The 13,322-nt window shown below is 38.0% G+C and overlaps 1 protein-coding gene across 1 annotated transcript; it reads left to right on the top strand.

Annotated features, from left to right (window-relative positions):
- Positions 1 to 218: 218 nt before the first annotated feature.
- On the top strand, positions 219 to 11,004 carry tpm1 (tropomyosin 1 (alpha)). Its single transcript, XM_073831655.1, has 5 exons — positions 219 to 505; positions 2,262 to 2,387; positions 2,536 to 2,661; positions 10,760 to 10,893; positions 10,971 to 11,004. The coding sequence occupies exons 1-5, from the start codon at positions 392 to 394 to the stop codon at positions 11,002 to 11,004; spliced, it is 534 nt and encodes a 177-aa protein (XP_073687756.1). The 5' UTR covers positions 219 to 391.
- The last annotated feature ends 2,318 nt before the right edge of the window (positions 11,005 to 13,322 follow it).

The following is a 13,322-nucleotide window of genomic DNA, read 5'->3' on the forward strand; positions in this document are numbered from 1 at the left end:
TTGCGTTTTGATGACAGTGCGTCACGTCGAAAACGCGTTCTGTTCCATCCCGTCGCGCTCAGTATGTGTGAAGACGTCTTGAGGAGTTCGCCTTGCCCATCACACCCCTTATATAGGCATATAAACGGTCAAATGTCGAGCAGCAGCGAATCGCCACCCAGATCCATAAAAAAGACACGGGGCATGGAGAAGCGGCCCAATGCGGCTGTTTCCAAAAAAGTATTGAATGTCCAGAGGAATTCAGTCACCCCTCCCGTGAAAGTACGTATTTGAGAGCGCGCACAGGAGCGAGCGCTTGCACTCCAGCTCTGCGTTCAGTCCCAAGCGCTTCTGACCGTCGCTCCTCTGTGGAAATTTTCTCTATTGCAGCCGAACAAACCCTAAAGCAGCCATGGATGCCATTAAGAAGAAGATGCAGATGCTCAAGCTCGACAAGGAGAATGCCTTGGACAGAGCTGAGCAGGCTGAGGGAGACAAAAAGGCAGCGGAGGACAGGAGCAAACAGGTCTGCGGTTTTTGTGAGGACTTTTAAAAGTTTATCGATAACGCGCACGCAACGCCGCTCTTGTGCGCTACTTGATAAATGGATTATAATCGCGCCTGAGTGGATTTATAGTAACAGAACAAGGGTAAAAGTAACTAGTATGAGTTTGAAACTTTTTAATGTCAGTTGATGGTATGTTAATAATGCTCATATTGACTCGCCCTTTTATTGTCATACATCTAATGCAGATAAATATAGCCATTCATTCATTAACCCTCAATGTTCCGTTGATACAGGCTTAACTACTATCTTTATGTCGAATAATATGTGACCCTGGACCAGAAAACCAAAAAAAGATTATTTTTTTTTAATTGAGATTTATACATCATCTGAAAGCTATATGGTTTGTTAGAATATAACAATATTTGGCTGAGATCCAACTATCAGAATATATGGAATCTGAGGGTGCAAAAAAAAAACTTGACATATTGAGAAAATCGCCTTTAAAGTTGTACAAATTAAGTTCTTAGCAATGCATATTACTAATCAAAAATCAAGTTTTGATGTATTTACATTAGTAAATTTGCTAAATATCTTAATGGAATATGATTTTAATATCCTAATGATTTTTGGCGTAAAAGAAAATTTGATAATTGAGTCATACAATGTATTTTTGGCTATTGCTACAAATATACCTGTGCTGCTTAAGATACCACATATTTCTGCAACTTCGACTCAATTTTATTTAGTTTTCAGTGTTTTAACTATATTTTCATCTTTAGTAGGCTAATTAAATTCAAAATGGTTGAATTAGATAATAACTGTAGGTTGTAGCAACCGAATCTCATGGCAATTCGTCCATATGTTACAAGGTGGCTAATTCGTAGGACCTCACTTTTACGAGTTCCCCAGTTCGTATTGTACGACCTCACTCATACGAATTCGTATAATATTTGCTAAATCGTACGTATTTTACGAGTTTCCCAATTCTTATGAATTCGTACAAATTACATCCACCAAACCACGCCCCTAAACGTACCGTTACTGGGGTCTAGACAAATCGTACGACTTGGTCGTGAGATAGCGTTGGTTGTAGCCTAGCCTTGGGATCACTTAAAATAAACTATTTAGGAAGCAATTTTAGTATGCTGGGGTTTTAAACTAATAATTTCAAAATTAAAATCTTGTGTTTCCCTTCAAATATCCCAGTAGGCACCGGACGTCAATATAACGTCAGGCTGACATTAAACCCCAACGTCGACAGACCTTGCATTTTGGTTAAGACTGAAAATCGGGTTGACGTCAAATTGACGCCGACTTAACATTAGATTTTGGTTAAAAATGATAAAATATCAACATAAACTGACGCTGCAATTGAAAATCAAATTAACATTGACAATAGATGTTGAATTGACATTGAATTTTGGTCACCCAAAGTCACAACCAAAATTCAACCAAATAACAACGTTGTTGTGTGCCTGCTGGTTTTCTTCTGACCAAATCAAAACCTTTTTTGTTTGATATTTTTGATGCTTTAACCCTTCGTGGTATCATGAAGTACACGAACTTTTAAGAAGTATGATCCCAACAAATTATATTAAGTATATTTTTGAGCTATTAAAGCGGACTTTGGGCCTCCGAGACCACAAACAGAACCTCATCAAGGGTTAAATACCATGTTTAGTATTTGTAGTAGACATATTTAGTGTTTTAATAGCATTTCTAATGAAAGTTTACCTCAGTTTTGTTATGAAAACTGTCATTTATGCATGTGTAGTTAGAAGACGAACTAATTCAGTTGGAAAAGAGGTTGCGCGTAACCGAGGACGCGCGTGATAAAGTGATGGAGGAGTACCAGGCCGTCGAGGAGAAGCTCCTGTCCGCCGACGAAGTCGCCACCCAGGTATCTTCCTGTGTGTTCCTGTCTGAATCTCCCTAACTTTGCTTTCTTCCCGTCTCTTTCTCTGTCGGTCTTTTTTCCCGCCACACCACTCGCGCACTCTGCCTTCCCGCTCTTCACTGCTGTCAATCAATCACTCAAACACGCGCAGCTTGAGGATGACCTCCTAGCACTGCAGAAGAAACTGAAGGGCACTGAGGATGAGCTCGACAAATATTCCGAGGCTCTTAAAGATGCCCAGGAGAAACTGGAGCTGGCTGAGAAGAAAGCCGCAGATGTGAGTATATAGAGCATCACCGCCTTCACGCATCTTTTCCTGACACTTTTGGCATGTCACGCTTTTATCACTTTCAGATAAAGACTTGTCAGTTGTCATATTTGAGGATGGTCAAAATAAAGTGAACCATAAGGCTAAAAAGTCGCCTATGGCATGGTATTATAAACAGCATATATTTGACCTAACATGGTGTATTAATGTGGATATGCAGACATAAATACACGATTCGTGATTTTAAATTGCAAGACGTGCATTCCAAGACGGAAGAAGACAGTGAGCAGGCAGGCTGTTATATTTAGCCTAGTGCTTTATATGGTCAAGACTCAGATCGGCTCCTTGGGCTCTGCCCTTGAGAAAGACTGGTCGACTGGAGGACTTTCTTTTACAATTTCCAATGATTCTTTTAGTTTCAAGACTAAACTGTATTTTGAGAACTGCATGAGTACGATCCAAAGTCTTAAGAAGTATTTGCATAGGTTTGCATGAAGGAGAAAGTCCTGTTAGCATAGAGTTTGAGCTTCAAAGAATCATTTGAGCTTGAGTTCTTATGTTTCGTTGATTCGTCAGATGTTGTTCTATATTTGAGACGTATTTAAAATACAAATAAGTTTATTAAAAGAATATTCCTATGTGAGTAGAAATTGATTCTCTCTGTTTTGTTGTGGTAAAATAATAGAACTTTGTATTATGGTCTTGAATAATGCACACTTGGACTCCCCCTCGTGTACAACAACAGAACTACAGTAAGGGCGGCTAAATTGTACTTACATTTCAAATTATTTTTTTTTTAACATGACTGTAATAGTAGTATAATACTACTGATTGATGTTAATAAATTATATAAATATAATGGTAATGCATTATTATTAATTATTGTAAATAAAGACATGTATTATTATATTCAGTATAATTATAATATAAATTATAATTTATTCTAATAAATTATTGTAATAATAATCATATTATTTTTGTCATAATATCGGTGTGTGAGTGTGTGTGTGTGTGTGTGTGTGTGTTTGTGTGTGTGTGTGTGTGTGTGTGTATATATATTACAATATAAATATTTAATAAATAAATTATTATGTAATTATATATAATTTTATATTTATATATTTGTATAAACATAAATGATCAAATGATGATATATTATATTATGTATCATTTTATAATTACATATATTTAGAAATATATAATAAATTAATTTATTTATTACGAAAATGATTTTATCATTTTATATATATATATATATATATATATATATATATATATATATATATATATATATGTATAAATCTAATTTAAATGATAATTTATTCTGATAAATGTATTAAATAATAAGAAATTCATATAATCATAATATTGTAATATTATTTTGAGAATAATATTGTTTTGCCGCAATATCCAGGTATTACAAAATCAAATTGCTTATAAATATATAATAAATTAATGTATTTATTATGTAAATATATTATATATAATGTAATCATTATATATTTGTATAAATATAATCTAAAATTATAATTTATTCCTATAAATGTATTCAATAATAATAAACTAATATAATCATAATAAAGAACACAGTATAGTCAGTTCTGATCAATGCTGTAAGTATCCCTATAGAGGGCGCCACAGGACTACACAACTGCATTTGAGGCCCAGAACAAGGCGCCCCCTCCTCTTAAAGCTGTTCCATATTTAGCAGCTCAGTCTCAGCACCAGCACCCCGACAGTTACCCATCAGGCTATTGATTAACGATTAATTCAGGTGTGCAACAGGTGCAGAACGTAAACATGCATTGCATATCCTCTAAGTGACTTTAAATAAACTAAAATTTAAATGAATTAATAAAAATATGTTTATCGTTAAAAACACATTAAACATGCATTGCATTTCACGTCTTGTATAGAAATACAGACTGCTGAAAAGCGGTAGATAAGCCCAAGTTCATGCTAATGACGTCGTCTGGGGCTCGCCTATGAAAACATGGTTACTTCCGGTGTGATCTGAAACGTTGCTCCGCGTCTTCGGCACACACAGATCAGGGGCAGCAGCGTCTCTGAGCTGTGTTCATCTAAAGGAAACGCGTTCAAAGACGAGGCTTTTAGTGCTTATTTAGAATAACAATGGCGGCCACATCGCTGGAAGCAGTCAAACGGAAAATTAAACTGTTGCAAGAGCAAGCGGACGGTGCTGAAGAGAGAGCGGACAAACTGCAGAAGGACTTGGCGCTGGAGAGGAAAGCCAGAGAAGCAGTAAGAACGCCCAATGATACAAAGTATAAAGTGCATGTGTTGAAATGCGACGCGCTGCAGTGTAGCGTCGCGCCCAGTCCAGGCGTTCCGATGTGAGGGAGTTCATTTAAACACTCGCCTATTGAACGGATACGATAGTTCGCACTGTAGAGATGTGCAGTATTAACGTAGCGGAATTTCTCAGACGCCCTCTACGCACTGTTTACGCGCCCGTTAAACGGCGACGTTTGTATCACGCCCGATATTTAATTAACTTCTCAGTTCCTGCTTAGGAAATACAAATTAAATGTATGCCGGTGTGACTACGAGCTGACGCTTGTAAATAGAGTTTTTAAAGGTGCTGAATAACGATGTCCGATTCGTATCCGAACGAGTCGTTCATTTGAGTCGATTCTCGAAAATGAATCAGTTGAACCGGTTCACCTAGTCGATCTGATTGATTAGTTGAACGGTCTCTAAATGGCAATTAATTGACTCTCTCTTAGACCTGTCCTGCTCATAATAAAGCAAATTGATAAAAGGTAACAGTTTTGTTCGAACGTGATCCATTCCCAAATGAGTGAACTGATATGAGGTGAGTTGATATCAAGCATAGAAAATCGGTTTTAAATCAATAAAAAAATTTTCAGATAAGGGATTGAAAATACATTTTGGACTAAATTAGTTTTTTAAACTGCAATTTTCAGATAAGAGATTAAAATGCTACATTTGTTTACTCTAAATGCAAATTCATGCTATAGTTTGAACAATCATTACAGTTTTATGAACCGAATTGTGACTCCAAACCAAGACTAAGATGAAATTGGTTTCAATCGATGACATTTGTTTTTGTTTTTTTAATGGAAAAATCTTAAAACAGGAGATTAAAAATACATTTGGACTAAATTGGTTTACTTTAAATGCAGATTCATGCTATAGTTTGAACTGAATCGTTAGATTCATAATTATATTAAACACTAAGTCAATTTTAAACCGTAAAACTTTTTATTTATTTATTTATTTATTTATTTATTTTTTACATGACACAATCTTTCAGCTAAGAGATTATAAATATATTTTGGACTAAATTTGTTTACTTTAAATGCACATTCATGCTATAGTTTAAACTGAATCATTTTAGTGTATGAACAATCATGGCTGCAAACTGAATTTATACTCCATTATTTTAAAAATCATGAAATCTGTTTTAATCAATAAGATTTGTTTTTTAAATGGCGAAATCTTCAGCTAGGAGATTAAAAATATATTTTGGACTAAATTTGTTTACTTGAAATGCAAATTCATGCTATAGTTTGAAATGAATCAGTTTTATGAACTGAATCGTGGCTCCAAATTTAATTAAGACTCGTGAAATTATATTAAAAAATGCCTAATCTGTTTTAATCAATTCCATTTTTTTAATTGGCCAAAACTTTCAGCTAGGAGATTTAAAAATATATTTTGGACTAAATTAGTTTACTTTAAATGCAAATTCATGCTTTAGTTTGAACTGAATCATTACAGTTTTATGAACTGGATCATGGCTCTAAATTAGATTAAGACTCGTGAAATTATATTAAACATGAAATCGATTTTATTCGATAACATTTGTTTTTTAATTGCCAAAACTTTAAGATAGGAGATTAAAAGTTTATTTTGGACTAAATTTGTGTGCTTTAAATGCAAATTCATGCTATAGTTTTAAATGAATCATTTTAATTTATTGACTGAATCATGGCTGCAAACTGAATTTACACTTACTAAATGATATTTAAAAACGAGAAATCTGTTTTCATTTTAAGTGATTAAAAAAATACATTTTGGACTAAATTTGAACTGAATAATTACAACTTTATGAACTGAATTATGGCTCTAAACTAAGACTCATGAAAGTATTAAAAAAATCATTTTAAATAACATTTGGTTTTTAAATGGAAAATATCTTCAGCTAGGAGACTAAAAATACATTCTGGACTAAATTTGAACTGAATAATTACAACTTTATGAACTGAATTATGGCTCTAAACTAAGACTCATGAAAGTATTAAAATCATTTTTAATAACATTTGGTTTTTAAATGGAAAATATCTTCAGCTAGGAGACTAAAAATACATTCTGGACTAAATTTGTTTACTTTTAATGCAAATTCATGCAATAGTTTGAACTGAATCATTACAGTTTTATGAACCGAATCGTGACTCCAAACCAAGACTCATGAATGTATATTAAAGATGAAATCGTTTAATCAATAACATTTGTTTTTTAAATGGCCAAAACTTTCAGCTAGGAGAATAAAAATATATTTTGTGTGCTTTAACTGAAAATTAATGCTATAGTTTGAACCGAATCATTTTAATTTATGAACTAAATCATGGTTACAAACTGAATTTGCGCTCAAATTATATTTAAAAACATGAAATCAGTTTTAATCAATAAAATTAGTTTTTTAAATGGCTGAAACTTTCAGCTAAGAGATTAAATATATATATTTGACTAAATTTGTTCACTTAAAATGCAAATTCATGCTGTAGTTTGAACTGAATCATTACAATTTTATGAACAATCATGACTATAAACCAAGCCTCATGAAATCATATAAAAAAAAAAAACTGAAGTAAGATTCATAAAATTATATATAAAAAAAAAACACTAAACCATAACCTACACTTGAATATGTATCTGAATTTATAACAGTTTTATGAACTGAATCATGGCTCCAAACTAAACTTAAGACTTGCGAAATTATGTTAAAACACGAAATTGTTTTTAATCAATAACATTTGTTTTTTAAATGGCAAAATCTTCAGCTGGGAGATTAAAAATATATTTTTGAGTCAATTTATTGAACCGAATCATGGCTGCAAACTAAATTAAGACTCATGGGCCCGGTTTCACAGACACGGCTTAGACTAAGCCAGGATTAGGCCATAGATCAATTAGGACATTTAAGTAATTTTTATAAACATGCTTAGAAAAAAACATTACTGGTGTGCATCTTAAAACAAAAAAAGGCACTGATATGTTTTTAAGATCAGTCAGTGCGAGTATATTTCAGTTGAAACAGCTCAGACTTACATTTTAGTCTAGGACTAGGCTTAAGCCATGTCTGTGAAACCGGGGGATGAAATATTAAACACTAAATCAGCTTTAATCATTAGCAAGCCTGACAATCACAAAATCTTCAGCTAGGAGATTAATATGTTTTTAATATAATATTATAATTATATTAAGAACCTTAATTTAGGATATTAGGGACAAGTTATGTGATGACGATTACATCTGAATGTCTAAGAACGAGTGAGTCATTGAATCGAATCATTTGAAAGAATCGGTTCACAGAAATAAGTTGGACGATTTGAAACGGTGCGTTTAAACAACAGAGACCATGTTGTTTTCACCCTAAACTTTGAGATTGCTGACGACATCTCTGTGCAAGACAGATCCCTGTGTTTTCAGTCTGTTCTCTTGTTGACAGTCGTAATTGGAGAGTCTGGTTATAATCCAGTTAGTTAAGTTAGTTGTACTGCTGTGAATGGGTCCTTGTTCGATGACAATTTACGCTGGACCAGAGGCTCTGACTGTAATTATTTTGGGCTAATAGCCTGCAGCAGTTCACAGTAGTGATCCTCGACAGAACTGTTTATGTAGGCTCTGCTGTAGTGGTTTTATCGTAATGAATAGGAGGAGGTGCTGCTGCTTCAGGCTGCCTCATAAAGCATTTGAGCATTTTCCCTTATATGGCTGGTCTGCATAGTCACATACTGTACAGTGGGACTCATCTTAGTCATGCCAAAATAAACAGTGATGGCACTACAGAAGCATGATGACATTAATAATTAGTTTTAGTCTCGTCTAAACGAACATGCTTGAGACGCTGGACCCTTTAATGAAATGTAGTAGTACAGTGTTGGCTGTCAAGGTTATCGGTGTTGATTTCTAGTTTTTCATATCTCCGCTGACAATATAACATGCACTTTGCCCTCATGTAGTTCACTTTAGTGGAAGGCCTTTGCTTATCGCTGGACTGGGGCTTAAGCAGAGGTTATCTGTTGTGCATGCTATAAAAACGTAAAATGCACTGATGTTTTGATGGTGAAATGTGAGATTAGTTTGATTTTTGGTGTGGCTTTCACTACAGATTTTCAGATTAAGTGAAGTAAAACTAGTAAAATACTGCATTACTTTTTAATTTGCAAGAAAATATCTACGTTTGTCAGAAGTAATGCAGTGTTTTAATAGTTACATAGGAAAAGCAATCTGATTACTTGTTAATTTTATTAATATATAAAAAGTGTAGTTTCTGAGAGGTAAAAATTCACAGCATTACATTTACATTTATTCATTTAGCCGACGCTTTTATCCAAAGCGACTTACAATTGGGAATACAACAAGTGATTCATCCTAAGGAGGCAGATCAACATAGGAAGTGTTCAAAAATACCATATATCAGGCGTTGTTAAAAGAGTGCAGGCTAGAAGGAGAAGATCAAGAAAGAGAGGAAAAACAGGCTAGAAGGGAGGATCAAGAAGATAGGAGAATTTTTTTTTTTTTTTTTTTTTTTTGAGTCAGTGTCGAAAAAGATGGGTTTTCAGCAGTCGTTTGAAAGCTGTTAAGGAGTCTGCATTCCGGATAGGGGTGGGAAGATCATTCCTCCAGGCAGGAACAGTGAACGAGAATGTTCTGGACAGTGATTTAATACCTCTCTGTGGTGGTACAATGAGGCGTCTTTCACTAGAGGATCTCAGTCTTCTGGAAGGAGTGTAGATGTGTAGTAGTGAATGGAGGTAGGCAGGTGATGATCCGGTGGCTGTCCTATATGCCAGCATCAGTGTCTCGAATTTGATGCGTGCTGTAACCGGTAGCCAGTGCAGGGATATGAGGAGAGGTGTGACATGGGCCTTTTTGGGCTCATTGAAGACCAGTCGTGCTGCTGCATTCTGAATCATTTGTAGAGGCTTGATTGTACATGCTGGAAGACCAGCTAAAAGAGCATTGCAGTAGTCCAGCCTGGAAATGACCAGGGCCTGGACGAGGAGTTGTGTAGCATGCTCTGTTAGGAAGGGCCTGATTAAACAAGCAAGAATTATTTTAATGCATGAATAAAATAATGTTCTGCTCTCACAAAGCTAAATAAAAAACACCATATTCTTGCACATTAAAAAGTAATGCATTACTTTACTAGTTGCTTGGAAGAAAGTAATTTGGTTGCGTAACAATTATATAGTTGCACTGTCTTAATTGCATTTACCATTGTGGAGACAGTACTGTGACCCAATTCTGGTTCACAGCCCACCAGAAACCCAAAACTGCTTCTGAAGGAGGCTTTACTACAACTAAATGCTGCTACGTAAATGCATACGCTTTGTAGAGCAGCATTGAATTCACTGCAGTCAGCAAATTATGTTTGAAGTGATCCAGCTTGTGTATTTGTCAGCTAGCAGCAGCCTGTAGTTCTCCACTAGTTGTGTGTGTTTGCACTTTGACAGTGTAATCCGTGTAGCTCCGCTGGGACTCCCTCCCAACGCCTGTTAATGTTGTCCCAAAGGCTCGGTAATGATCCGATGGCCTAGTCCTGTCTCATCCATTAGCATTGCTGCCGTTACGTGTTATATGGTGTGTGCGACCACAGCAGAAGGAATCGCTCCGTCTCAGCAGGTCTTAATGGAAGCTAGTGAGTACTGCCGTTTAGAACCAAATTACACCAGTCGTCCAAACCTGCGCTGACTGGTTGCAAATACAAGCCTGACAAGTTCTTTACTCTGAATGGGAGCCGTCAGCATTTGTGGGTTTTGGGTGCCAGTTGTCTATGTGATTTCTGTGAAGCTTTGATCTAAGCATTTATACCAGTTCCTCTTTGCTCTTCAAGGCTGAGGGTGATGTAGCTTCCCTGAACAGACGTATCCAGCTGGTTGAGGAGGAGTTGGATCGCGCACAGGAGCGTTTGGCCACTGCCCTGCAGAAGCTGGAGGAGGCCGAGAAGGCTGCAGATGAGAGCGAGAGGTTAGTACTGTACTGACACTCACTTTACAACTACAAAGAATGGTCTGCTGACACCCTGCTTTACTTTAATTGTGTAGATGCATTAGCAAGATTATTGCTGTGCAGGACTAGAGCATTTTCGGAAATGAATCTTAAAAGTGAATCATTCAAGTAAATGAAGTAGCTAATGAAAAGTGAAAATGTTGATGTTTTCATTAGCGTAACGTTTTGAGCGTGAACTGAGGAGCATTTGATTGGTTGTACTTACTGAAAGAATATGCTCTTCACTAAATGAATTGGCCGCACTTTCTTGTAAGTGAACTGAAAAAAGCAAAATCTCAAGTGCGACCAACCAACCTTGTCTTATCGTAACTCCCGCGCAGTAAAATCATCATGACTTTCTTAAACGTCTTGCTTGTGAGCGAACCGTGTAACAAGATTCTGTTCATTCAGTTCGTTCACAAACAAAATACTGTTTGTGGACCAGCCTAGTAAATGCAGTATCCCATCTGTGAATGAACCGAACCAAATGAATGCAGAATCTCGTTTGTTGGTGATCCAAACCAAATGAATTTGGTAACTTGTTTGCAAGCGAACCAAATAAATAGACAAACCAAAAGGGCACAGAATCTTGTTTGTGACCAAAGCGAATGAACCTAATCAAATGAACGTAGAATCTCATTTGTAGGTGATCAAAACCACAGAAATATGGTTATTTGTTTGTAAGCAAACAGAATAAACCATGTCACACTTGTTAATAAATTGATTTGACACTTTTTTTTTTTTTGTTATTTATGAACAAACTAATGTATGTTAGTAACTCAATGAACACAACCTTGTTTGTGAATGCAGAATCTAGTTTCAGGGCTCGAAATAGACATATGCTCCCAAAATTTAATCTGCGCGACCACAAATTATATTTGGAAGCATTAGTGCGAGTGCGAGAAATTGTTGTGGTGCGACTTGGTGTCATTTCTTTACAAAACTTTCGCTGGCCTAACTACTGTACAGACTGCTGTAAGCTGATACAGCGACAGGTTCGCCGTTCTTTTCAACATTACATAACCATTTAACCGGGTCTTTCATGCAGAGAACTCTGCTTATATTTTCTGCATAATGATGCATTTAACGAGTTCCCTCTTACTGATAATGAACTGAGTGAAAGGTTGAGCGTATTTGGCGTGCTGTCCGGGAGAGGGCCTCGAGCTCGGTAGCCATTCCCGAGCCCAGGGCTCTCCCCCGCCCAGGGGGAGGGGTCCGAGCTCAGCATTGGCCCGAACCCTATAAGCGCTCCCCCTTGGGAAAAAAGGTGAGGAGACGGGGAGGAGGAGGGCCTTTGATGAAACAAGAGATAGTGAAGGTAGGAATGTTGTGATATTTATAGGGATTTCCTGGGTTGATTGGGAATGATTGCTGATGGTGAACCAGCCGTGTTAATTATCTGCGCGAGCTCCTCCCTAAATTTGTTCAGAAAACATCACTTAACGAGTTCCCTCTTACTGATAATGAACTGAGTGAAAGGTTGAGCGTATTTGGCGTGCTGTCCGGGAGAGGGCCTCGAGCTCGGTAGCCATTCCCGAGCCCAGGGCTCTCCCCCGCCCAGGGGGAGGGGTCCGAGCTCAGCATTGGCCCGAACCCTATAAGCGCTCCCCAAAGAGCAAGTAATTAATTGCAGGACAGCAGCCGAATAGCTCCCCAAAAAGCTTTAAGACTTAAGGGATGCTGGACGCTCGTAGTGAGTGTTGCCGCGTAAAGTGATGTACGGGAGGAGCTGCGTCAGCGCTGTTGGGGGAAATGGAAAAACTCCTATGGAGGAGGGTAGTGGTCTCTGCTGCGGCAGAGAAGGTTGTAAGTGTGTTCTCCGGCGGGAGTGAATGCTGCTGCGGCAGTGGGGAAAGGGGGATGGGTGGGCGGGGGAAGGGGGCTAGGGCTCCTGCGGGAGCTTGCACTGCGGTGCAGGGGAGATGCTTCTGCGGAAGCGGGCTCTGCTGCGGCAGAGAAGAGGGTTAGGAGCTTCTGCGGAAGCTGTTACTGTGGTGCGGGGAAAATGCTTCTGCGGAAGCAGGCTCTGCTGCGGCAGAGAATGGAGGGGGGGGGGGTGCTCCTGCGGGAGCTGGCACTGCGGTGCCGGGGAGATGCTTCTGCGGAAGCGGGCTCTGCTGCGGCAGAGAATGGAGGGAAAAAAAGGGGGGGGGGGGGAGGGGAGGGGAGGGGGGTGCTCCTGCGGGAGCTGGCACTGCGGTGCCGGGGAGATGCTTCTGCGGAAGCGGGCTCTGCTGCGGCAGAGAAGAGGGTTAGGAGCTTCTGCGGAAGCTGTTACTGTGGTGCGGGGAAAATGCTTCTGCGGAAGCAGGCTCTGCTGCGGCAGAGAATGGAGGGGAGGGAGGGGAGGGGAGGGGGGGGGGTGCTCCTGCGGGAGCTGGCACTGCGGTGCGGGGAAGATGCTTCTG

The sequence above is a fragment of the Garra rufa genome, chromosome 25, assembly GCF_049309525.1.
Source record: "Garra rufa chromosome 25, GarRuf1.0, whole genome shotgun sequence".
NCBI lineage: Eukaryota > Metazoa > Chordata > Actinopteri > Cypriniformes > Cyprinidae > Garra > Garra rufa.